The following is a 27657-nucleotide window of genomic DNA, read 5'->3' on the forward strand; positions in this document are numbered from 1 at the left end:
GTTCAGTTCAGTGCAACCAGGAGCTATAATAAAACTGTGTGTGTGTGTAGGGAGTATGTGTTTGCATGAGTGCATAACGTCACTTTATGTGCGTATTGCGCAAGGAACAAGTGTGCCATTTTAGCCTATTGACAAAGCATTATCCATTTTGATTCCAGTTTATAGGCACTATACACAACATAGAGCATGAGGTGACCGTCTAGACAGGCTATGTGAAGTGCAGAATCCTGACTCAGACCTATTATTTTGGTAGTTACTGAAATTGAGTGTGGCAGGGCAGGAGATAGCTGTGTCTTTGAAGTGAAAAGGTGTTCCCTGAGCATACCCTGCTTTTCGATCCACCAGAGGGGCTACAAACAAAAGTCAGATGTTGGGCTAGTGTAAAAGATTTGCCTTCCTTTGTGTGCCAGTGTATTGGATAGCCCAGAGAGAGATTTTTCCAGACACGCCCTCCTTCCTGCTATTAATTAACGATAAAGACTTTCTGATTTAGCAGGAACCAAATAGTGGGCCTCTCTATAGTTTGTGGGCTGAGACCCAGAATCAACAACGGATGTCTGGATGGACGGTATAAAGAAGAGTGACTCTAGCTTTCACTCAGTATTTCAAGATTTCACATAGCCAATGGATGTAGGAGGACTTCTGAGATGCAGGGCTGGAGTCTCTACTTGCCAGCTTCCCCAGGTGGTAAGAAACCATCACCCAGACAACTGTAACCTGCTGCTGAAAATCTACCTTGGAAGGGGGTCTTCTGAGCTGAGAAAAGGGCACTGGAAGTGTTTTCTTTAAAGTGGCTTCCCATAGGAGAAATCTAGGGAGATCTGCTGTTGTGGAGCCTACCTGTGAGCCGTGGTGGAGTGCTTTAGACATGACCCCAAACTGAGACTGCCCAGAGGAAGTGAGGTGTGCAGTAGCTATGCCAGTGCCGTAGTCAACTGTAGAAGTGTGCCACAGAGTTTGTGCCCCTTGTCATAGTTTGTCATAGGACTGCTCTCAGCCTGGCTTTCAGCAGCGCTGACATTGTTGTGGCCCAGTGTGGCTATTCCACCATCATGTACTTGCTCATGTTGTTCACATAAATGAGACCCAGAGTGGCAGGGTGGCAGGGCTGCTTCACCATTAGAGCATCTGAGGTGAGGGCAGCTGGAGCTTAGGTTGAACAAGCATGGAAGCTTGCACTGAGAGGTACTTGCATGGAGGGGCACCACCAGTCTTGGAATTCTGTCCTGCTGGACCGGCGTGTGCACTACCCCAACCTGCGAGCTCCAGTGCTTGCCTAGACTGACCACTCCACTATAATCTCTAGCGAAGGTGCTTGGGAACAGGGTCGGGACTGGATGTGCAGCCTATGAAGCCCAATCTTAAGGGCCTGGGGTAAATTGAATGTCCTCAAGGCCCAAGAAAAGCTATACCAGCTTCACCAGTTCAGCCAGATGAAAATATGAAGGAGAGGACAGAACTTTCTGAACATTGATCCCATAAACTGTCCAGATGGGGACCGACTTGGCTGCGCTGGGATAGTTCAAGACCCTGCCATATTCATGAGTAGTTTCAACCTCTTATCCCTGATTCATATGCTATGGACTCCCATAGGAGGATAGCATTTTAGCTTAGTGATACAGCTGTAGACTAGTCTTTGTTCTGTGCTGTGTCTCTAGTCCATTAAGATTCTTCATAGTACGGAGTTATTGTAAGCTTAAGATACTTATCTATTATTTAGATCAAGTATTGCCTCAACGTTGTAGCTACTGGAGAGTTATTGTGTGCAACCCCAGACCATCTCCCCAAATAGTCCTTGGGCAACTCGCCCACATTTACCATTGAAGGGTGTACTTAGTGCTCGATTTGTAAGGCCATAGTAGGCAAGAACCCGGAACAGCAGTGGTAAACACCTATAACCCCAGCAGTGTTGGCCTGGCAGCTCACATGCCCATGAATTGACTCAGAGAACAAGTTATAGCAATAGCTTAACCTGGGATACTGCCCTGAGGTCCTTACTGAACCTTAACTACCACGACTACTCTACACTGTTTCACGTAGAATACCACATTACACAATGTGCAATATCAGTAATTACATCATGAAAGGACTAACTGTCAAATATATTCACCTTCTTATTAAATCTCATTTCTACTTTACACAGAAAGTGATAGTGGAATGCTGGTTATAGTAATTGCCTTAGCCTGGGCTCTTATTCCTCCAGCCTTACCCAGCCTTATCTAGCACCCCCACCTTTTCTGATGTCCAGCTAGGGTCTTGAGAGAGCGCGAAAAGTATTCTGACTTATTTCAGGCCACAACCATTTTAGTAGCTATGTCAAAATCTATCTATGTACTCTTATTACATGTCGAGCTCTGCAAAGTTCTCTTCTTAAACAATTTGCCACTTCTGCTTGTCTCCAACTTATGTTATTTGATTAAATTTAATAGTGGCAATAACCAAAAGTGAACACAAATTTAATGGAGCCAAGTTTTGTAAATGTTAAGAAATGTTGTAATAAATATGTGTGGAATTCTTTGGTGAAAAAAGTAAGTCACAGACGATTGAATAAGTACGAGAGACATTTACTCAGATAATTCCTCAAATGTTGGGATGAACTGTATAAAGAGTGTGTTTACAACTACAAAGTTCAAAATGAAAAAGAAGAGTCTCTTATAAATTCCACCCTTTTTCATACTCCATGTTCCAGTCGATGAGGAGAAAAACTACTCCTAACAAGATGTAGGGTGGTTTTTGGGGCTTTTTCCTGGACTTTTTTAAAGAGATGTTTAGAAGGCAAGTTTCATAGCTTCCCCAGACAGAGAACTACGGAAGAATTGATGAGAATGATCAAATTCCTATGAAGCATTGCAAACGTTCATTAGGCCAACACACAGCCTTGTTCCGCAGGGCATACCGGAACATACAAACCCAGCAATGTCACATAATTGGGATGGAAGGATATAGAGTCAATGTTATTTGGATTTCAGTATAAGTGATGCTTCCTCTACCACCTATTGGAACAATCTGTGATGACGATGATTATGAACAGAAAACTTACAAGTTTTTTTCTCTTAAAGAAATATTGTATTGCTTTGGATCTTCTTACAGAAAAGAATTTCAAATAGGGATGTTTCCTCTAGATTTAAAATTGAGCTGCAATTTATGGAATTACCTGGCGATTACGAAGCTAGACCAGGAACATATTTCAGAAGCTACGCAGCCATGCAAGCGCCTTGCAATGGGCAAGGGCAGGTACTTACGTCAAACAGTTTCTCCACGTACATTTCCTCATTGACTTTTTCTCTGAGAATGTCCTGGTTTTCACGAACAAACATAATGTAGGTGTCTGCTAGATCCATTCCAGGCTTCTGTGGAAGGAAGTGAAATACAGCAACATTAAACTCACGGTTGACATGTTCTTTTCTGTGTCTTAACATACTTATTGCATTACTATGTCCAACAGGGCCATGTCTATTCACCGGCCACACGGATGATCGGCCATGGCACCACCTCCTGGAGGGTGAAGGTCTTCAACCCAATACACAAGTCACCAATGAGGGTGGTGGTGGTTGGGTGCAATCAATGTACATGGACTAGGGCTTCAAAATCACTTGAATCAACCGTGATTTCTGATTGAGCTTTGATACAACTGAATTCAGAGTATGAATATATATATATATATTATCTACTGGCGGTCGCCAGTAGATAGTTATAGTTAGGACCGTGTTTCCATAGGAAATCCGCAACATTCTATTTGGAATAACTTTGGCGCCGGTTGACGAATCCTCGCGAAATTTTCAAAAAAGGTGGGGCGCTCCGCTCCGCTCCTACCCTGAAAGTCTCGGGGGGATTCGTCAAGCGGGGGCTGAGAAAAAAGGGGGGTCCCAAAACACGTTTTCCCCATGCAATTTTCCATAGGGACCTTTAGTCCAAGGTACAGCCCGAACGGCTGAACAGAATTACTTGAAATTTGGCAGAGAGGTAGTCCTCAGCTCAGGGAAGTGCCTTTTGCAGGTCTGGTGTCAATCTGTTCAGTAGTTCCTGAGAAAATCAAAAGTAAAATCATATATATATGTGGGCGGAGCCTAACCACACATCTCATCCTGAGATCTGATTGGCTGTCAGCACTTCATCCAAGAAGTGTTGGCAGCCATCTTGGGACCAATATACATGATAGCACCTCATTAAAAAGCATTGCAGTTAATAGAAGGTTTTAAGACTTTAGTTACATTATAAATCATTTGTTGATGGTACCATACTCATTTTAGGAATTGTGGTATGTTCTAAGGTGATTTCACCATGTGAAAAAGCCTTCTGCTGGGATATCATGATTGAGAGAAAAATATTTTCTCATGCTTTTCCCACAGAGGTTTGGAAGGTGATCTATAAGCTAAACTGAGAGCTTATTTTCTGTAAATTCACATTATCTTTCTCAGTCATGTGAGAATGAAGTCTGACATTCTCAGTAAAACATGTACATCCAACAAGGGCAGAGACTGTCAGTTGATTCCTTTGTGTTCTACTGCAGCTTCCCAGAGTGTTCCAAAGAACAACTAGAGCGCTAACAGTCCTACTTATGATAAACGTATGGCACACCTGAAGCCATCTTGCTTGGATTAAAGTGGTAACTCTTAAAACATTTAATTTAAAAAGGAACAAAATGAGGGGGTTCATTTTTCCATAACAAGTATGATTAGTGCTGCAGAAAGAAAAACTAGGGCACATTTTGACTTCTGAAATCTTCTTTTATTTCATTAAACAATTCTGACATGCAGACTGAAACATGCACTTTCAATACCAGCAGCAGTTTTCCCTGGTGAGCAGTAGCTTTACTACAGTGATCTAATGAGCAAAAAGTGTGCTAACATTCTGAATTTATGGCAAATGTGTGACACATCTGAATGCCTTCTTGATGGAATCAAAGTAAAAAACTGAAAGTATTTCCTACTGAGGAGACTGCAGTAAATGAGGAAATTAGGAAACTTCATAACAAATAAGTCTCCCAAGATGGCCCCCAGAGACAAAAGAGCCCAAATGTAGCCCAAATATCACCCAGATGTAGCCCAAGTATAGCCCAATGACAGAATGTCCCAGAGTGTTCTTAAAAACAACTAGAGCGCTTACTGTCTTCATTATGACAAAAGTATGGCACACCTGAAGCCATCTTGATTGGAATAAACTGGTAACACTTAAAACATTTAATTTAAAAAGGAACACAATGAGGGGGTTCATTTTGCCATAGAAATTATGATTAATGCTGAAGAAAGAAAATGAGGGCACATTTTGAGTGACTTCTCAAATCCTCTTCTATTTCATTAAAAAATTCTGACATGCAGACTGAAACATGCACTTTTAATACCAGGAGCAGACTTCCATGGTGAACAGTAGTTTTACTATAGTGATCTAATGAGCAACTAGAGTGCTAACTTTCAGAATTTATGGCAAATGTGTGACATATCTGAATACCTTCATGATGGAATCAAAGTAAAAAACTGAAAGCATTTCCTACTGAGGAGACTGCAGTACATGAGGAAATTAGGAAACTTCATAACAAATAAATCTCCCAAGATGACCACCGGAGACAAAAGAGCCCAAATGTAGCCCAAAATCACCCAAATGTAGCCCAAATATAGCCCAATGACAGAAGTGTGCAAAACACTTATTATTTTGTGTTTTTGCAGTGTTATATAGTGCAGACTTGTCAGGTATTGGAGTGCTTTACATGAGCATTGGTTACATCACACAAGATCAAATTCATTTTGGTTGTAGACATGGGGAGATTAAGTGATTTGACCAGAATCACAGAATGTCGAGCTGAAGCAGAAACTCCAACCTGGCTCCCCAGTTGCAAAGTCTGCAGTTCTGGAAGTAACACCACATCCTCTCCCTAAGTGCAACATTTAATCAAGTGGTCAACTGGATAAAAAAACATAAAGATAACAAATAATTTAAAAGTGCTTTGTCGCTATTTGAAAACTCAGAAAATATGTCCTTATTTTAGTCTTTTAGAGCACTAACCATAATTTTGATGCCAATAAGACCCTCTCAAATATGTAATTTCTAAAGGAAATGCTCTAGGTATTACAGTTTTGATTACATCAAGATGACGTCAGGAGTTCCACACTTTTGTAATAAATATAGAATGTTAGCAATTTAGTTGTTCATTAGGATACTGTTGAGAGGCAGAGGCCAGGGGCACGGACTCTGAAAATTGAAGGCAGGTAGGAGGGTGCAAAGGCAACAATTTAACCACACTGAGCAGGCAGGAAGAGCCGTGGCAGCACAACAGACTATGGAGGGCAGTGGAAAGGGGGGCAGAGGCAACACACCAACACTACAGGACTTGCAAGAGAGGCTGTGGCAATGTAATAGACCATTGTGGGCAGAAGGAAGAGGCAATGGTAGTACAACCATACATGCCAACAGACCCGATTCAGCCAGGAAACGTCCAATGTTTTTAAGCTCAAATGGGCTTTATTTGATCTGTCTCCTGTCTACAATCTCCTCTTTTTCAATGTAACTCAAAGGGGAAAATCAATACCCCAGTTTTTTTTCAAAATCTCCCTCTTACCAAGTTCAAAATGTTCGCAAGTATGGTACATTGGATCATGGAAGGAAATGGGGTAGGGACATGGACTTGGATAACAGAGGACAGGAGGGACATGGAGAGGTGCACCAAACTGATCCTGCAGGGCAGGCATCAGGGTTTGCAGCAGCACAATACACCACACAGGGCATGCGGGACGGGAGTGCAGCACAACAATCCATAGAAAGCAAGAGGGAGGGGACAGGACCATGCACATGGACAACAGAGAACAGAGGGGCAAGAGGCAATGGTAGCTAGCTGACCATAATGGACAGACAGGAGAGAAAGCTGCAGCATAACAGACCATAAAGGGCAGGAGGGACGGATCAGGGGCATTACAATGGAACAGACAAGCCAGGAGGGAGGGAGTAGGGGCCTGCACATGTAAACAGAGGGCTGGGGGCAAGGGGGCAGGGCAGGAGCAGCAAGATAGCCATGGAGGTCAGGCAGGATGGTCACTAGAAGCAAGACACACCATGAAGAGCAACAGTGAGACTGTGATGGCATACACACAGACCATGGAGGGAAGGTGGGAGGGGGTCAGGGGCAGCTAACTGACCACACAGGGAAGGTGGGAGGGGCCATGGCAGCACAGAAGACCATGCATGGCAAGTGGGAGGGTTAGTGGCAGCACAATGGCTATGATGGGCAAGAAGGAGGGTGCAGGGGCATGCACAAAGGACGATGGAGGATAGAAGGGAGGGTCAGGACCTGTGCACAGACAAGAAAGTTCAGGGGAAGGGGCCTCACAACAGACCGCACGGGGCAGGCAGGAGGAGCAGTTGCAGCACAACAGGCCAGGGAGGGCAGAAGGGTGTGGCAGTACAATGGACCATGTAGGACAGGAGGAAGAGGATAGGGGCATGGCATGTGGACAGGCAGGGTGGAGGTGGCAGGGACAGGTTACAGTCATCTGACAATGCTAGGCAGGTGGGAGGGGAGTGGCAGCTCAACAGAACACTCAGAGTAGATAGGAGTGGCAGGTCCATGGAACATGGTGGGCAAAAAGGATGGAGCAGGGGCATGCACAAAGACATCGGAAAGCAGGGGGAAGGAGAATAGTGGCAGCAAGCTAAGCACAGAGTTTAAGCAGGAGGTCAATGATGGGGCATAGAATTGGGCAATGGAGGGCAGGAGGAGGGGACTGGTACATCATACTAAATTGAGGGCAGTGGCAGCACATCAGACCATGCATGGCAGGAGGGAGGAGGCTAGTCCATGGATTCACACAACAGAGGATAGGGAGGAGGGGGATGGGGCAGCAAGCTAACTGTTCAGAGAAGGTGGGTATTAGGAACTTTATTGTTTTTAAAACGTGTGTCTGTGCGAACTACTTAAAATATGAACAAGTATGCAGCATAATCTCACTTTTATTCAGGAAGAAGAGGACGTTTGTGACTGTGACTCCGGGCTCACTTGGCAGAAACACCCCCTGACCCTCCACCCCTATCGCAAAATGTAATGCCTGTGAAAAGGGTAGGTGAACACAGTGTTATATAGAACATAGTCCTGAGAGCACGATTGAAAATGAAAACTAGATATAGTGTATGGTATAAACTATGCACCAAAAAGTGTGATATAAGATGAACCGGGCGTGAAATATAATATGCAATACATTGTGCGCAATGACAGATTCATTGGAGAGCGCGAGATAGCACAGGCACTAGCGCGTGCTATGCGATGTGCCCCTTGGAGTGTAATATGCACAGGGCAGTGTTGTTTAACCTAACTAGTCTCTAAAGTTGTAATATAAAATATGTGCTGGGGAGTGTAACATTGCATATGCACTGTGACAAAGATATGGATCCCAGATTGTAATATGTATGGCATAGCACTGTGCGTTATAACATAGGCATCGAGGAAGGCACGTTAGATGGGGCAATATGACCCGTGCGAAAACAAGTGTGGCATGACATATTCACGGGGTGGTGTTACAGTGCACATGGGCTAGAGAGTGTCATAGCATATGCACTAGCTGGTGGAATACAACACAGAGGTGTGTGGCACTCGGCAGGCAATGGTGGGTGTAACACAGCATTGGGCTCTGCCAGGAGCGCGCTGTGACTCTCAAGTGATGTTCGTCCCCTTTCCAGAGAGTAAAATAAAAAGTATTACACATCCGGCAGTGGATGTGTGTTTTATTAACCGTGAGGGGGGGTTCTTACATAGTTTTGGTCGAATTTTTGTCGAATCCCCTTTGAATGGCTTGGTGTGCATGTGTATTAAATGTGCCCGTCAATAGCTACCCATGTTTGTATAAATAAACGACAAGGGTGTCTACCGGAATTAGGCACGGTAGGGCATCAGACATGTCAGAGCTTCACTAGTGGTGTAAATACATTCCACGTGGATTCATTGTATGCATAGTCGCCTTTTAATGAATATCACTCAAATCGTCATGGTGATAGGTACGTACGGTTTGTCCAGCATGTCCTAGGTGTGTCTATAAATATATATTTTTTTAAAATAATAAAGAACAGTGGCCGGCCCTGGGGATTGGGGTCAAAAAAATATAATTAGGAGACAGGTCCTGGGGGATGGGGTCATCAGGGCCAATAAATTAGAATAAGAAGGGGAACCACACAGCCCCCCTTCTTAAAAAATTAAAATAAATAAAAGACTGGCATCGTGCCGGAGGCCACGCCCCCTCCTTGCAGCACTCTGCAAACGCGCCCCCTGGCGAGTTGTAAGTTGGGGAATTAATTCCTCTTCAATACTGAGGGTCCCTGAGGGCCAACTAGCCCAACAGGCATCTCCAGTATGCGCCAGGGAGCTGCGCTGCAGACAGGTGTTCTGAGGCCAAGCCCCTTTTCACACCTCTCTGCAACGCAGCTCTGTGGCGCTTACTGGAGGTACCTAGTGGTTTAGTTTGACCCTAGGGACCCTTAGGATTCAAGGGGACTTAATCTCTCAACTTAGAACAGCCACAGGGCGCGTTTACACAGTGGTGAAGGGAGGGGACGGGGCCTGAGGTGACGTGTGCAAACACACACTATGGCACGTTTTAAATTGGGGATATAATTTCCCTTCAATACTGAGGGCCCCTGGGGGCTAACTAGCCCACCAAGTGCTTCCAGTAAGCGCCACTGAGCTGCATTGCAGAGAGGTGGTCCAGGCTGTGCCACTTTTTACACCTCTCTGCAATGTAGCTCTGTGGCACTTACTGGAGGTACCTAGTGGGCTAGTTGGACCCTAGGGACCCTCAGGATTCAAATGAACTTAATCTCCCAACTAAAAACGGACACAGGGCGTGTTTACACAGTGGTGAAGAGAGGGGACGGGGCCTGAGTTAACATGTGCAAAAAAGCCCTTTGGCCTGTTTTAAGAGGTAGTTTTAATCCCCCTGCCCTATTATATACTAGGGGCTTACAGAGGAGGTCATGCTAATCACAGGGGGACCCCAACGCATAATTTTCCCTAGTGTATGTAGGTGTTTTCACTGTATTCTAAGTGTCTTTTAACATAGCACTGGCTCTAGGACTGGTTAGTCAGACTCAGTTACCACCAGTATCCGTCTGAAAAAGTTGAGGGTACAGGATGATTTTGCAACAAGGATTCTTTCTGCTCTTCTTTTTGTTCCTTCTGCACGTTATCCTTCTTCCTGAAGTTTTCTTCGTCTTTGAGGACTTCTGTTGCTTCTTTCTGCACTTCTTTTTTTTCTTTCTGTGCATTTTTTCTTATTTCTTCACATGTCCTATCTCTGTAGGCATAGTTAGAAATTAGCATTTAAAAAACCTTTGAAATTCACAGAAAAAACCATAGGTTTCAGGCACGTTATAGTTAGAAATTAGCATTTAAAAAACCTCAGAAATTCACTGAAAAAAACATAGGTTTCAGGGGTGTTATAGTTAGCTGGACTTTTCACTTGTACAAAACCATTGAAATTCCCCCGTTATAGTTAGTTCAGCTAACTATAACTCGCGCGCCCGCAATGCACTGCTGACGACGTCACATATTACATCACTCATGACATGGTCAGTGACATCACTCATGACATCACTGATGACATCACTGATGACATCATCCAGTGAATGTCTGTTTTTCTGAAAATTAAATATGTTTTATATATGTATATCTCAAGGTCGATGGAAGAATATATGGGTATATAAGTGTCTAAATGGATGATTTGTTTTTGAAAAATTGATTGTGTAACTGACTGATTAAGTGTATCATAGTGAATACATGGCTTAGTGAGTAATGTTTAAATATGTAAATATCTGTATCAGTCTCTCACTTTGTGTATAAGTGGCTGCATGGGTTGGTGAGTAGCTACATGGGTGTCTATATAGGTTATTAGTTGGTTTTTTGAGTATCAGTCTGAGTGTCTGCATGGTTCGGTGGGGGGTATTACGTAGTGCATAGGTGCATGAATGAGTGACTCACTGTTTGTATGTGTTGAAGACAGCATGTGTGCAGGACTGTATGGGTGGATGAGTGTCTGTATGGGTGTGTTAGTGAGTGAATGACTGTCTCAATAGTGTCTTTATGAGTAACTACATATGTTTTAAACTAGTATATGTGACTATTGTTGTATATAAGTGAGTATACGTGAGAGTGAGAGATTGAAAGAGTTCCTGTATGAATAAGTATGTGTTTCTATAAGTGATTGTTTAAAAGACTAAGTATGTGTAAGTTTCCGTAGAAGTAAGTGTGGTGGTGTGTGTATAACTGTATATGCAAGTAAATATATGTTTGATTCTTTATTAGCATGAGTGACTATGTGTGTGAGTAACTCTATGGATGAGTGGCATTGTGTAACAGGATGTATAGGTGTATGAATACATATGATGAGTGAGTACATGTATGAGTGACTGTATAGGACTGTTGGTGAATGAGTGGATGTGTATGTGGATCTTAGAATTACTGAAGAGGTTGTTGTAACTGGTATTGGTATGTCCATTGTTTTGAAAATTTTAGTCTCTATTTTTGAATGTGTGTATCAAAGGTTATATTAGGGTGAGAGGAGGTCTGCCACTCTATCACAAGGATTTGTCATTTGAGAGGTGTCATCAGTGATGTCATGAGTGATGTCACTGACCATGTCATGAGTGATGTAATATGTGACGTCATCAGCAGTGCATTGCGGGCGCGCGAGTTATAGTTAGCTGAACTAACTATAACGGGGGAATTTCAATGGTTTTGTACAAGTGAAAAGTCCAGCTAACTATAACACCCCTGAAACCTATGGTTTTTTCAGTGAATATATATATATGTTCACTTAAAAAACCATAGGTTTCACACATGTTATAGTTAGGTGGACATTTCACTCGTAAAAAACCAATGAAATTCCCCCGTTATAGTTAGTTCAGATAACTATAACTCGCGCGCCCGCAATCCACTGCTCATGACGTCACATATTACATCACTCATGACATGGTCAGTGGCATCACTCATGACATCACTGATGACATCATCCTTGTGATAGAGTGGCGGTCGCGCGAGTTATAGTTATCTGAACTAACTATAACCGGGGAATTTCATTGGTTTTTTACGAGTGAAATGTCCACCTAACTATAACATGTGTGAAACCTATGGTTTTTTAGGTGAATATATATATATATATATATATATATATTCACTGAAAAAACCATAGGTTTCACACACGTTATAGTTAGGAATTCGCATTTAAAAAACCTTGCAAATTCACTGTAAAAACCATAGGTTTCACACATGTTATAGTTAGCTGTACATTTCACTCGTAAAAAACCAATGAAATTCCCCCGTTATAGTTAGTGCAGGCAACTATAACTCACGCGACCGCTATCCTCTGCTGATGCTAATACTGTATTTAGACACTTATTTGCCCATGTCTTCTTCCATTAAATTTTAGCTATACATATATTACAAATATTTTTTTTCATAAAGACACATATGTCATCAGCAGAAGATTGCGGTCGCGTGAGTTATAGTTGCCTGCACTAACTATAACGGGGGAATTTCATTGGTTTTTTACGAGTGAAATGTACAGCTAACTATAACATGTGTGAAACCTATGGTTTTTACAGTGAATTTGCAAGGTTTTTTAAATGCTAATTCCTAACTATAACGTGTGTGAAACCTATGGTTTTTTCAGTGAATTTGTACGTTTTTTTAAATGCTAAGTTACTTTACGCCATTCGTGGCGTGCGCGCCCAGTTAACCCAGTTCGTTCCGTGCGCGCACGGTGCGCTTCGCGCACCGTGCGCGCACAGTGAGCACGCGGTGCGCTTCGCGCACCGCGCGCCCACTTTACGCAGTTAGTGCCGTGCACGCACGGTGGTCACGCGGTGCGCTGCGCGCACCGCGTACCCACGTTATGCGGGATGGGCCATGTTCGCACGATGCCCTTCGCGCACCGTGCGCACATGGGGGACATATTATGCGCATCGTTGTGAAATGTATTCTTTATTACTTTTAGAACTTTTACTAAGATCTAAGAGCCAATCAGAATCGCGCTCGCGCACGTCACCGTACGCGTACGGTAAGCGCACCGTAAGCGCACCGTAAGCTGGCTCAGATATATATATTGATTTAAAGGCTATTTTCTCAGAATCTACTGAACAGATTTACACCAAACCTACAAAAGGCACTTCCTTGACCTGAGGACTACCTCTCTGCCAAATTTCATTTAATTCTGTTCAGCCGTTCGGGCTGTAGCTCTGTCTAAAGGTCCTATGGAAAAATGCATGGGAAAAACGCGTTTTGGGACCCCCCTTTTATCTCAGCCCCCGCTTGACGAATCCCCCCGAGACTTTCAGGGTAGGAGCGGAGCTCAACGCCCCACCTATTTTGAAAATTTCGCGAGGATTCGTCGACCGGCGCCAAAGTTATTCAAAATAGAATGTTGCGGATTTCCTATGGTAAGAGGGTCCTAACTATAACGACCTACTGGCGACCGCCAGTAGGTAATATATATATATATATATATATATATATATTCTGCTCCAAAGGTTGTCCACCTGGTGAGCAGCACTCGATCAGCAGCTTTGTTTACGATAGGCATGGACGAGGATCCGCTTGTAGGAGCCGCTCCGTAGTGGAATTGCCTGACGCGTTTCGAAGCTCCATATGCTTCTCTTCAGAGGCTTTAACGGAGACGGTGTGTGCAAGCGCTGAACCTACTTCGCCATTTTCATATTGCACTCCCACCAATGGGAAGCTCGAATGAGACTGTGCATTGTGGGAAATATGGTCCGGATAGCACACAAATCTTGTCCTGTATGGACCCTGCAAGTGGACTCGTCCTCAATCCTGTTTGCCGCTGCTGGCCCACATTACTGACATGATGGTTACCATGTCAGGTGGCCCCCGTAACGTTGCGGGGTGGTGCAAGCTCCGCGGCAGGACGGCCGCGTGTTATATTCTGCTCCAAAGGTTGTCCACCTGGTGAGCAGCACTCGATCAGCAGCTTTGTTTATGATAGGCATGGACGAGGATCCGCTTGTAGGAGCCGCTCCGTAGTGGAATTGCCTGACGCGTTTCGAAGCTCCATATGCTTCTCTTCAGAGGCTTTAACGGAGACGGTGTGTGCAAGCGCTGAACCTACTTCGCCATTTTCATATTGCACTCCCACCAATGGGAAGCTCGAATGAGACTGTGCATTGTGGGAAATATGGTCCGGATAGCACACAAATCTTGTCCTGTATGGACCCTGCAAGTGGACTCGTCCTCAATCCTGTTTGCCGCTGCTGGCCCACATTACTGACATGATGGTTACCATGTCAGGTGGCCCCCGTAACGTTGCGGGGTGGTGCATATATATATTATCTACTGGCGGTCGCCAGTAGATAGTTATAGTTAGGACCACGTTTCCATAGGAAATCCGCAACATTCTATTTTGAATAACTTTGGCGCCCGTAGACGAATCCTCGCGAATTTTTCAAAATAGGTGGGGCGTTACGCTCCGCTCCTACCCTGAAAGTCTCGGGGGGATTCGTCAAGCGGGGGCTGAGATAAAAGGGGGGTCCCAAAACGCGTTTTTCCCATGCATTTTTCCATAGGACCTTTAGACAGAGCTACAGCCCGAACGGCTGAACAGAATTTAATGAAATTTGGCAGAGAGGTAGTCCTCAGGTCAAGGAAGTGCCTTTTGTAGGTTTGGTGTAAATCTGTTCAGTAGATTCTGAGAAAATAGCCTTTAAATCAATATATATATCTGAGCCAGCTTACGGTGCGCTTACGGTGCGCTTACCGTACGCGTACGGTGACGTGCGCGAGCGCGATTCTGATTGGCCCTTAGATCTTAGTAAACATTCGAATCGGTCGAAACCAGGAAGCGGCGGCCGCCATTTTCTCTCTCGCACTCTGACTGGGGATTCAAAAACAAAGTCCCAAAACATGTAAAGGGGCTGTTTAGACAGCTCCCAAGCACCTAGCCATGTCCAGGGAGTCCCCAACGATCCCCCAAGTGAATTTTAATTTTTTCGAAAATTTCGCCGATTACGCTTACCGTACGCGTACGGTAAGAAATAATAATAAAAAAAAAAATATATCCACATTCTCCCCACCCCGTGTGCAAAACGTACCCGTAGGGTACCTTTTGAGCATGGCTTATTACAGATAAACCTAACATATATTTTACCTATCACAGCGATGCTCATCATATGTCCTCCATGTGCGCACGGTGCGCGAAGCGCATCGTGCGTTCATGGCCCATGTAGCGTAACGTGCGTGATCACTGTGCGCGCACGGTGCGCGAAGCGCACCGTGCGCGCACGGAACGAACTGCGTTAAGTGGGCGCGCACGCCACAAATGGCGTAAAGTAACTTAGCATTTAAAAAACCGTACAAATTCACTGAAAAAACCATAGGTTTCACACACGTTATAGTTAGGAATTAGCATTTAAAAAACCTTGCAAATTCACTGAAAAAACCATAGGTTTCACACATGTTATAGTTAGCTGGACATTTTACTGATAAAAAACCAATGAAATTCCCCCGTTATAGTTACTGTAGGCAACTATAACTCACGCGACCGCAATCCTCTGCTGATGACATATGTGTCTTTATGAAAAAAAAATATTTGTAATATATGTATAGCTAAAATTTAATGGAAGAAGACATGGGCAAATAATTGTCTAAATACAGTATTAGCATCAGCAGAGGATTGCGGTTGCGTGAGTTATAGTTGCCTACAGTAACTATAACGGGGGAATTTCATTGGTTTTTTATCAGTAAAATGTCCAGCTAACTATAACATGTGTGAAACCTATGGTTTTTTCAGTGAATTTGCAAGGTTTTTTAAATGCTAATTCCTAACTATAACGTGTGTGAAACCTATGGTTTTTTCAGTGAATATATATATATATATATATATATATATATCATGGAAGACCTTAACTTCTCCAGATACTTGAGGTATTTTCGAATAATTAACTGGCTACAACTTTTAATCAGGTGGTATAAGGATGTAGTCAAACAAACAAATATGGGTCTCTTGTATGGTTCGGAAGGGCAGGCCAATGCACGCCTGAAGTCGAAAAGGCAGCATCTTGACAACTTCAGCTGCTACTGACCACCAGCCAAAATCAAAATGTGCCCACCATTTGGTTAGACAGTTGTCGCTGAAGCGTCGTAACTTTCAATAGTGCAACAGGTGCATTGGCATTAGGGCCATCGAGTGTTAGGAGGCCACTGTACCCAAACTCTGGCTGTCTTTTACCATCCAACCAGTGGATGGGGAATCCATTTTCCTTGCCTGAATCAGGACCATGGCACCCTTACTATGATACTCCTCCCGCCTCTTTAGCCGGAGCCTCTCTGGAAGACAAATACGTGCACTCCTCTAAATAGCCGCATATATAATCTTTGTAGTCATTTAATTGCTAATATATGTATTGCATACTTTAAACACAAAACATTTCAGAAGCCTACGAGGGATAATAGTATCTGCAAAAATTAGCGTTGGCTGGAAACTTATTTTCAAGCTTTTCACCCACGCTGAGCCTGCAGCACTGACATAAACAGTGAATTCTAACTGTGTCGACCTTAGATAATTGGGGCTGTTTATGTACATTTGAACATTTTATTCATTAAAATATTCTACGTTAGATGAAACAAACCAATATAATTTTTTTTTTTTTAAATGCAGAAACGACTAGAATTTACTTGTACAACTTCTAAACCGAAGTAATATTCCCGAATACAGTTTTCCAAATGTAATACGAAACATGAAAAGGTTACATTTTGTCGCGCAATACACAATCACTTACTTGCACGGTAGGAAAGGTGCGGGCACGTTGAAAGGAAAATATATATATTCTAGCAAATCTCTAGCGCTCACTCATATCAATGGAGAATTATTTATATCAGATATTGGAGTAAACAGAGCAGCTCTCAGACTAATTCACCTCCTGGAAGCAGTGTGCAAGCATACTGGTGATATATCTGTCACGCGGGGTCGTCGGGAAAAATTACAGTAGAATGGGCAAATTATTACGGTGGAAAGATAATCTTCTTTTTAACAGCTGTGCACGTTTTATTATCATGGAAACTAGCATACAAATAATAGTAAATTAGAATGCGGCACATGGCAATATTTGAAACCAGTTTAACTGTGCATACAATCTGTTAGCATTCCATATTTTAATGGTTTTTCATTAAATATGAAATATTTCTCTCCAATAGCAAAAAGCCCTGGTCAATCATGGAAGCGCCATTACTCATTATTAACAGCATTTTGCAAATACGGGTCTTCTGGTATCAGGGTCTCGAGGACTGAGCTCATTGGCCAGGAAAGGTGTGAGGATTTCAGCACCCCAGACAAAGTAACATCTTACCTGCTGGAGCACCCTCGGGATAACTTCAACAGCTGAACATGACAAGTACAATAACCAGTCCTAGAATAAACTAATCATTCTATGACTCCCCCCACTGGAATTTCCGTAATAATTGAATGATGGATGAGTGCAGGTAAAAAAGAAAAATGTCTGGAAAATGTTTAAGCGGTGAAGGTACCATTCAGTCAGGAAGAGGAGAATACTAGGACAAATCTGTTAAAGAAATGCGACCGTCTCCAGCATCCCGAATTTGGGAGAGCCACGAAGATGCAACGGGTAGCTGGCAGAAATCAATAAATGATTTTGGAGATCTGTTTTAGACACTGACAAGATCTGTCCTATGTGGACATGTCCAAGAAACAAAAATTACAGGGCGTAGGCACAAGCTATTGGCATAGCCAACCTCCACCAGGGGTATCTCTCACTAGAACCCTTTAACAGTGACCGGGTCTCCATAACCACTCTCTCTCAGATGCATTGAATTAGTTATATAGCTTCACTCATACCAGTAAAGGATGTCGGAGCACTTTGCATCACACACACATTACACAGAGACAATCAATCATATGTGTGTGAATTCGTGTATAGGAATTGTTACATCAGCCAGAGGACTACAAGGTGTAGGAGTCACATGTCATCCGTACTGGTGGGCAGTATAGTTTAGGAGTGCTTGGTGTGGAGAAGCACAAACTCTGAGTTGAAAAAGAAACAACATAGTTGGGAGTTTTCTTTAATAATAAGAATTGATTTCTACCCAAAGGAACTCTTTTTGCAACATTAATCTATTTTCTAATGTGCACCTTGCAGTGTCTATGCAGTTCTATCATGAAAGTTAATAGCTCACTATTTTATATTAAGACTTTAAGTTATACATTGCTAGTAACAAATGGATGTCTATTGACCTATTTAAATTATATGAAATCTGAAATCTACATGGTACACGTTCTTTGCAGAAGGGCATATTAACCCTCTGCGCTACCTTCACATGAGTCAAAACTGCAACTATACTAAACTCCGATCTCTGTCTAGTAAGAACATTAATCACAGGAGTTATCTTAACATTTTTTTTGATGCCCGGTAATTGCTGGAGATAAAGAACGTGGCAGCAAGTGCTTTAAAAACATCAAACTTGTAAACACGGCGCCCCCAGGAAGCCAGCACCCGGTGTGGCGGCACTGGTCGCACCACCCTAGAGCTGGCCCTGGGCATAGCCTTGCACATAGATTACTGAAAACAGGGATATTTTGGCTATATGGCATGTCTGAAGAGCATGAATTTGGGGTAAGATGGTACCATAGCTAACCGGAATTTCTTTTTAAAGGTTTTGAATCATAATTAGTCTTTACATTAGTAAATTTCAAATGAATGATGTCATACTGGTGTGATCCTCACAATTTAGGAGGGGGACCATCCGGCTAGATTCTGTAAGCCCCAAGGAGACAACGCATGTCACACCCCCGGGAGGAAAAGGAGAACTGACCGATTTCTCTCACTCTTCTCTATGATGAAGTAGGCTCATACAGAATATCTATATACATTTGTTATCAGCCTCATGGTATTTTCATAGGCTGAGCCATCTGCAATCACCTTACCAAATTTATACCAAGCCATATAACTATCCCTGCATATCTTAGAAGCTGTCAGGCCTGCAGCCAGTTAATGGACACTGGCATGTCCTTTCCTAGAATCAGTCTTTGTATCTGCCCTCCCCAAATGTATGGGTCTCTTCACATTCTTATCTCCAATAATTTTCTTTTGAGGTGGGAGGGGGCTTTAGGAGTTTCTGGGCAGCATCTTGTATCTGTGTTAATTTAAGACGTTGTTGCACCTCTTACTTTGTTGGATATTATCTTTGAACTCGTAGGTTATCTCTTAAAGGCTTTGCATGCGATGTTGCACCTTTTATCCAAGCTCACTTGGTTTATATATAAAGCAGGGGCTAGCTGTAGTGCCCACTTTGGGGCATACCAGTCCATAAGCAGCTGGGCCACTAGCGAAGAAAAAACTCCTACTATAACTTCCACTGGCGATGGATCCTTACATATGTGTTTTTTGTGAGGGGGTAATCTTCTTCCCCTAGTGTTATTTCGAGAAATCTGTCAAGAGAGTACAGAAAAGCATTGAAATTGTTTGTTCAACATCTCATTCAATGTGTATCTGAACCGTATAAGTCAAATCAAATTCATTCAGACGCCCATCAGGTGTTTCCATTTCTACATAGTCATTAATCTAACTAACATCAGAATGAATGCTTGCAACATTAGCACTGCTGGAGAAAAATCATTTCAGAAGACAGTCTAGCTTGATTGTGCATCAATTTGCCCTAAAAACCAGCCATTCTGGGTGCCAAAAGAGTTTACTACAGTGGAACTATAGAAAATCAGAAAGTGCCACCATATGCTTCTTCCAAATTTACAAACCACCAAACCGAGTGTATCTTGCAAAGCATCCCATTTATGCATGAATTTGGTTATAACTTCCTTATTGTATGGGCACAATTCATAACATCCAAAGAAACATCAACAATATGCAATTATACTGCAGTCCGGCTACACATTGTACACCTTTCTTGCTTCAGGCTATCCACTAGCAGCAAGTTTAAAAGGCCATTAAAGCTGCAGACCTTTCCACATGACCAGTTCAGGTCAACAAATAATTCCAGTAGGCTGATACTTTGCCCTTGCTTAAATATGTGGTCTTGCCAACTCTGTGAGCAACCCTTTCTTTGACCCAGACCTCACATTTAACTAAAGTCAAATTTGAAACCTCCTTGGATTGTGAAGATAAGGTGACTAACTTGCTAACAAATTCAGAAATGGTTCCAGAAAACCTACTTTGAGATGACCACAAATCAGGTTTTAGACCAGGGCACGGCATCAAATCTGACAAGCTTGGGATCCAGAAATAAATTCTCAGAGAATGGCATCTAAGTCAGCCAGCCATCCTCATTGTCCTGGACTTACTGGTAGTCTCTCATGGGGTTCACCACCACATTTTCCACAACAGGTTAAGAGTGGTGTGACTTATTTGACCTAGCACTGGCAATGATAAAACAATCCCTCACCAATCACAGCCAGTGAAATGGGCTTGCATTATTGCAAATGCCAGCTCCTCAAGTTCAGAGTTTCTTAGAGGTCATGTCTTTCAACTCTCCTCTTCAATGTGAACCCAAGTGGTAGGTTAGGTCTTTGAGGCAGGTCTCCAGGCTAACATTTAAACATAGTCTCTGGTTTGCAGGCTAAATATTCTAGGTCACAATCATATTTTTAAGAACCACCAAATTCAGATTAGTAGAAACATAAAGATATTAGATCAAATAATTTTATATATATCACACAAGTATGTTCTCTTGTTTGTTGCACCATTTGCAGCCTAGTTAGTTGCTGTTTGCAACTCACTGACAAATCATACTTGATCTCTTCTCTGTCATCCCATCTTCCCTCTTGGTACTGATCAACTCCCTTTTCCACCCTGTCTCTTGCTCCCCCATCAACTGTTTACCCCAAGCAACCTTTGGCCTCATCCACTCACTCATCTATGATGTACACACTCACCTCTATTCACATAGTTTGCCCAATAGGCTCTCTCACCATCTGACCTCGTCCACATTTTCACAGCATCCGCTCTCATCCAGTGTCCGCATTCACATGCAAGTAGTATGCTCATGTGTCAGACTTAAACTTTACTTCTTGATCTGTGGTAGAACTAGATAAATCCATTGTTCTGTCAACATATATCGTCTTTCCTTGTATAGGAATTGTTATCTTGACAATGACCCTGGTCAGTTCGAGGGATCTGATTAGTTTCCTTTCTACCACTGGTGAGCTTTAGTACCTACAAGTATATCAGCCTTTACACAAATATAAATCAGCCCCAGATACATTTATAATAAAATAATTTCTTTCCACAGGTGCTGTTTATCATACTTTATCCCAAATTTAAATGAAAATCAGATGCATGTATAATCCATAGAGAAAGCAATTCCACTAGCGCTGCATGTTGAAAAATTCAAAAGACTGTCTCATAGTGTTTATATTTGAATAAGCATCAAAACATTTCTCTCTTAATCCAATACTTGCTGAGTGATAATAAACTTCCTTTGAGATCCACCTGTTGAGATCTAGTGACCCATAAAAATCCATATAATTTTGCCCACATTCTCTTCTTTAAAAGGTTCAGTTGTAGTCTTGTCTTTAATGCTATTTTTATCCTTGTAACTAATATCTTAGCATTCAGTACGGTGTTACTATTTTGAAAATTTGATGTTTTAATATTTGATTTTAATTATTGTCGTTTTCAATGGTCTTTTGTAATGTTTGTGTGGTGCTCTAATGGCTTGCTGCAGGAACTTATCTGATAGTAACTGTATCTAGTTTCTTCTTCTTTGCTGAGTATTGTACTGTACTGTTTGTTTGCACATTGCATTGTTTTTATATTGTGTTTAATGGTCTAACTGACTGAAACAAACAACTATTTATAATAAACATCCCTTTGGTGTCTCAATGTTGTTTATTTGGTAGTATTTTCATTATTTTTTTATTCATTGACCAGACTAAAATAAAATGCAAGTTATTCCCCCATAAATAAAAATGACGTATTAAGCAAATGTTGCTCAAAAGAATACTTCTAAGGTTGGAAGTTCTGAATTGCGAAACTGTTCTAGTCAATTTGTTCCATAATTTGTGTTTTTGAAAATATAGTGAGTTCTGTCTTACTTTTAAACCCTCAATTTAATAATTAAGCTTATTGATCATCCCTCAAATGTCTGTCTACTACAAGTTGTTTCAAAGTAAACACAAGATGCAGCATAATGCGGGCCTTGCTAAATAAAAATAAAAATCACACCTGGTAAAACAACAAGGTGATCCGTCGTATAATGTCTAGCACTATAAAAATGTATGCAAAGGACCTAAATTCTGTTTTTACCTTCATTTCTTTATGAAGTGCTAATGATTTTTTTTTTTGTGAAAAGTGGGTATAATATTGTTTTTCAGGCCTTCTTGCTCTTTGTAGGTCAAAGCATAGCTTTGTCATATTGGATATTTCCTTCAATATCAGAGGTATTTATCTATCATATTCCATGTGTGGTAGCAACTTGCTTGCGTGAGAGTTATTGCATCTTCAAAATCTTGATATTCTATCGGATTTTATCCTTCAGCAACTCCAACATTCAAAATGTCCTCGATCACTCTTCTGGGAACACATTTTTGATGTGTTTTTGAAGGAAAACAGATTTATGGTAAACATTCAACAGGGCCTAAATGCATGGCGTGAGTCTTTAAATGAATGAAGAGATTACGCAATGCCAAACATGGTAATCTCTGGGAATACATCAAAAGATGCTGTCTGTATCAAAACAGACTGAAAGGGTTAAATATCCATCTTGATTGCAAGTTTTAAAATACTGATCATGAACCACCCAAGGCAGAAGCAACCATTGCAGAAGAAATGTTGCTTAATTTATCTTCAATAACAAATGGTTTGATCAGATTAAGGATGAACAATATATTTCATCTCAACCAATTGGAAATATTCTCTGTGAAGTCTACATTTCCTCATAGACTGTCCCTTCTTTCCACAGTAAAAGCACAATCACTTTTGCAGTTGTACTTTCTTTTCAGCTGCATCAATGAGCTCGTCACACTACTGACATGCATTGGCTCTACCCCTATTTCTGTTTCATTGGTATTTTAATCAGCAATTTAGATCAATGGAGATATATTTATTGTGAAAAACACAAAGCTGTAGTTGCATAACGAACTCTATTGAGTCAGAAATCTTGCAAGGAAGATGAATCACTGTAGGAAATGCATTTTCAATCACCACTGAACCAATGGAGGAACAGGGGTGTAACACAGGCTCCCGCAGCCCTCGCGGTGCGGGGGGGGGGGGGGCCCTCGCGCTCCAGGGGCCCCCTTGCTTACTTCATCATGAATTGAATGGTGGTGCACGGTGCGCAGGCGCACGGCACCTTTAATAAATGAAATGGTGCGCAAGTGCGGCCTGCACACAATTAAATAAGAAAAGCGCTGCTGTGCATCCATCAGTTTGATTTAGCTGCCTCGGAGATCACAGGTGAAGGTGATGGCTTCATGGGATTTGAAGTGTGTCTTTGACATATTGTTTTCGAAATGGCAAACGGATATAAAAGACCAAACTGCCGTGTTGAGGACCGACCTCAGCCTCTAGGACAAGTGGATCCGGTGCATTCTCACCTGGAGGCGGAGACAGAATCTGCTCTGCGCAGGCCAGGCCAAGCTCACGTGGATTTTGCGCTACTTTCCGTTTTCCTACACTAAACGCCAACTCCTGTTGATTGAAGCAGGATGATATCATTACAGATTCCTAGCGCAGCCAGCCTGAGCCACAAGGAATTGCTACTGCCACCGGAGTAATTAAAGTAGGGAACATCCGTGATCTTCTTGATGTGATGCCCTCTCCTGCTCTTGAAGGGTTGCTGGGGGCTATGCCAGTCACGGTCAGTGACTCCACAGACTACAGCTACATCGACCATCAATCAACCAATCAATCAATCAATCAATCAATCAAATAATTTGTAAAGCGCACTACTTACCCGCAAGGGTTTCAAGGTGCTGAGGGTGGGGAGTGGGTGGGGTGCTGTTGCTACTGTTCGAACAGCCAGGTCTTGAGTCGTCTCCTGAAGGTTAGAAGGTCTTCGGTTTGTCGTAGGTTGAGGGGGAGGGTGTTCCAGGTCTTGGCGGCGCGGTGGGAGAAGGATCTACCTCCGGCTGTGGTTCTATGGATGCGTGGGACGGTACCCAGGGAGAGGTCTGCGGAGCGGAGTTTCCTGTTGGGTACGTGGAAGGAGAGTCGACTGTTGAGATAGGCTGGGCTGGTCTTGTGGAGTGCCTTGTGTGCGTGGATCAGGAGCTTGAAGGAGATTCTTTTGTCAACGGGGAGCCAGTGCAGGTTCCTCAGGTGGGGGGTGATGTGGTCGCGGCACGGGACGTCCAGGATCAGGCATGCAGAGGCATTCTGGATTCTTTGCAGTCTGTTGATGAGCTTGGTCGGGGCTCCGGCATAGAGGGCGTTTCCATAGTTGAGTCTGCTGCTGACTAGGGCCTGGGTGACTGTTTTCCTTTGGTCTGTTGGGATCCATCTGTAGATCTTGCGGAGCATACGGAGGGTGGTGAAGCAGGTGGAGGAGACAGCGTTGACTTGTTTGGTCATGGTGAGTTTCGTGTCGAGGATGACTCCCAGGTTGCGTGCGTGGTTGGTAGGTGCGGGGGGTGTCCCCAGCAATGCGGGCCACCAGGAGTCGTCCCATGCTGAGGGGTTGGGCCCGAGGATGAGGATCTCCGTCTTGTCTGTGTTCAGCTTAAGGCGGCTATCCTCCATCCAGTCGGAGACAGCCTTCATTCCCTGGTGGAGGTTGGATTTGGCGGTGAGGGGGTCCTTGGTGAGGGAGAGGATCAGTTGCGTGTCGTCGGCATAGGAGATTATGTTGAGGTCGTGATGTCGGGTGATGCGTGCGAGAGGCGCCATGTAGACGTTGAAAACAGCGTCGGGCTGAAGGAGGATCCCTGCGGGGCGCCGCAGATGATCTCGGAGGCTTCGGATCGGAACGGGGGGAGGCGGACTCTCTGGGTTTTGCCGGAGAGGAAGGAGGAGGTCCAGTCCAGGGCCTTGTCTCGGATCCCTACGTTGTGGAGTCGTGTGCGTAGTGTGCGGTGGCAGACGGTGTCGAAGGCGGAGAGGTCCAGAAGGATGAGGGCCGCCGTCTCGCCGTTGTCCAGTAGGATCCTGATGTCGTCTGTGGCGGTGATGAGGGCGGTCTCGGTCAGCAGGCATTATTTACCCACCGCTGTCAGTGACTCCTTGGTAAGTCAAAGATGACGTGGTGATTAATGTTGCTGCTGCAGAGGGATCAGAGTTTTGTTTAGTGCAAGTTTTAACTCACCAGTAGCACAGAGGGTTTACATGTATGCTGCAAAGAATGTGTATTTTGTATATGACAAAACTGTATTTTATGTGAATAGTTCAGTGGGTTAGTGCTTTTGACACAGATACCCTTTGGTAACTTGCAATTCATAATTACAATCGTAATCCACACAGTGGTCTAATAACTGTTATTAGTTAGTTTGGGTAGAAATGCATTCTTATTAGTAAAGACAACCCAAATTACTGTGGCAGATTTTAAATCCTGAGTGCTTTTCCAGACCACTTTTACAATATAAGGCCTACCAGTATGGATGACGTGATCTACACCTTGTAATCCTTATTGTTTATTTAACATTTCCTAGGGTGATTCATTGTTTCTGTTCAATGTGTCTGTGGTATAAAGTGCTCTGACACCCTGCACTGGTATGAGCAGCACTCTAAAAACAAGTGAAATGTTTGTGAGAGAGGAACTATGGAGAGATAAGGGGCACAGTTGGAGAGTGGTAGTAAGGGAATCCATGGAGAAGGAGGTCATTGGAGGGGAGGGTGGGGGGGGGGGAACCAAAAAGTTTGTTGCATTTGGCATCACTTGTGCTAATACCAGCTCTGAAAGAGTCCGTGATGTCTGTCACAGTTTCAACATAGTTAGTTTTGTCTACTTGGGAAAGTGTTGTATTTCGTCAGTCAGTGGAGAAAGTAGGTAGAGCCGGGGGAAGTGGAAGTCTCCTCCTAAAAATATTTTTGAGCACCTGCACCTAATATTTTACAACTTAAGCACTGGCGCAAGGCATACATGCCTGGGCCCCCGCCGGGAGGCGGGCCTCAGAAGCTTATCTCTAATTAAATAGTGCATGAGCAGAGGCTTGCCCCGGTCTGCATGAATGAAATGGTGCGCAACAACAACTGCTGCACACGCGTGTGCCCCGGCCGGGGCCTCTGAGGCTCTTAATAAATGGTGACTGGCCCCGGCCGGGGCCCCTGAGGCTCTTAATAAATGGTGCCCGGCCCCGGCCAGGGCCTCTGAGTCTCTTTATATTAAATGGTTATGGTGGGTCAGGGTGGGTGCGCGCGGCACACTGCACGCAGTTGCTTCCGGGACGCGTATGCGCGTTCTTCAGGGTAGGGGAGGGCTGGTGACCAATGCCCTGATTTGAATTTGTCCTGACATGTGCATTGAGCGCGCGCAACTAAAAGTGAGCGTGAGGCTGAGGTGTGGCATCCATTCCCAAGGAGACCCAGCCACGCTCATACGCAGTAATCACTGTCCGAAGTCTGTCACCGGGCCATAATTTAAATTAACATATTACTAGCCCCCCAGCCCCTGCCTGGCTAGCCTTGCCTTGCCCGCCCCTGCCTTCTGCTGCCTGCCCGTCCCGCTCGCGCCTCACTCTGAAGCTGCAGGCCAGGCCCAGCCCTCAGATCAGGTGAGTCTGCGTCTGAGGCCGAGCCTAGTAGTAGCAGGGGAGTGTCCGTGGGTGATGGCGAGGACCGTCGGAGTCTCAGTGGGTGGCGGGGTGGTAATCAGAATTATCAGATCATTTGGATTGGAATCAGGGAGGGCATCATGGTGGGGCCCGGCCGGCAATAACAGTAAAACAAACATAGTGTGTCTTATGCTGCTCAGCCTCACCTCCCTGCCTGTTCTTTGGCTTCTTAGCCTCCCTCAATCACCTCATCATTCGACTGCTACCAGAAGGCTCCAGTCTTTGCAGCTATTTGTCTCCGTGTGGGAGAGTGCAGTGTCTGCTGCTGTGCCTGTGACACGCGCACAGTCGAGAAAGGTTCTCAGAAAAGAACCACTTCGCTATGATAACTTTCAAAACTGAAATATTGCAGGGCAGTACATCCTGCCCATGGGTTCCACGTTAAAAGTAAACTAATTTGGGCCTTCTGTATATTTCACACATTTAATAAGTGAAAGGAGGAGTACTCGTGACAACAACTTCGTTGATGCAGCCAGCGCAACGGGGCGCGCGCAACATTCATTCAAAGACTAAAGAAAGACCACTTAGGGTAGAGGGGCTCAATGTTTAAACTGGCGGGTCTGTCACAGTTAATGATGTTTCTCAAGAGCAGGGTATACCGTGGGCTCGGCCAGGGCGTGGGGTGAAAGGGCAGACACTGAATCCGCCCCTTATGGACAGGTGGCATGGATGCCGTGGGGGGTCAGTGGTGGTGGCAAAGCTCTTTGCTTCAGAACCGAGGGCCCCTCACACACAGCAGTATGTGGGGATCTGGCCCTGTCTGTGCTGGCTGCAGAGCCAAGGAGAGGTGGGCAGACTCTGGGTGGGCTCCATTGCAGCAGGGCAGGATGGCAGTGGCTGTGTTCGCTGCAGAGCCAAGGAGAGGTGGGCAGACTCTGGGTGGGCTCCATTGCAGCAGGGCAGGTGGGCAGTGGCTGCGTTTGCTGCAGAGCCAAGGAGGGGTGGG

General features: G+C 43.9%; 1 protein-coding gene across 7 annotated transcripts in view; it reads right to left on the reverse strand.

The window, feature by feature from the left end:
* CADPS2 (calcium dependent secretion activator 2) overlaps positions 1 to 27657 on the reverse strand; it is a 1645358-nt gene that overhangs the window by 111846 nt on the left and 1505855 nt on the right. For all 7 annotated transcript variants that reach the window (XM_085654189.1, XM_085654188.1, XM_085654187.1 and 4 more), the window contains one exon: positions 3243 to 3350. In XM_085654189.1, the coding sequence (XP_085510315.1) occupies positions 3243 to 3350 (108 nt within the window). The remainder of the gene's footprint in view (positions 1 to 3242; positions 3351 to 27657) is intronic.

The sequence above is a fragment of the Triturus cristatus genome, chromosome 4_1, assembly GCF_964204655.1.
Source record: "Triturus cristatus chromosome 4_1, aTriCri1.1, whole genome shotgun sequence".
NCBI classification, from domain to species: domain Eukaryota; kingdom Metazoa; phylum Chordata; class Amphibia; order Caudata; family Salamandridae; genus Triturus; species Triturus cristatus.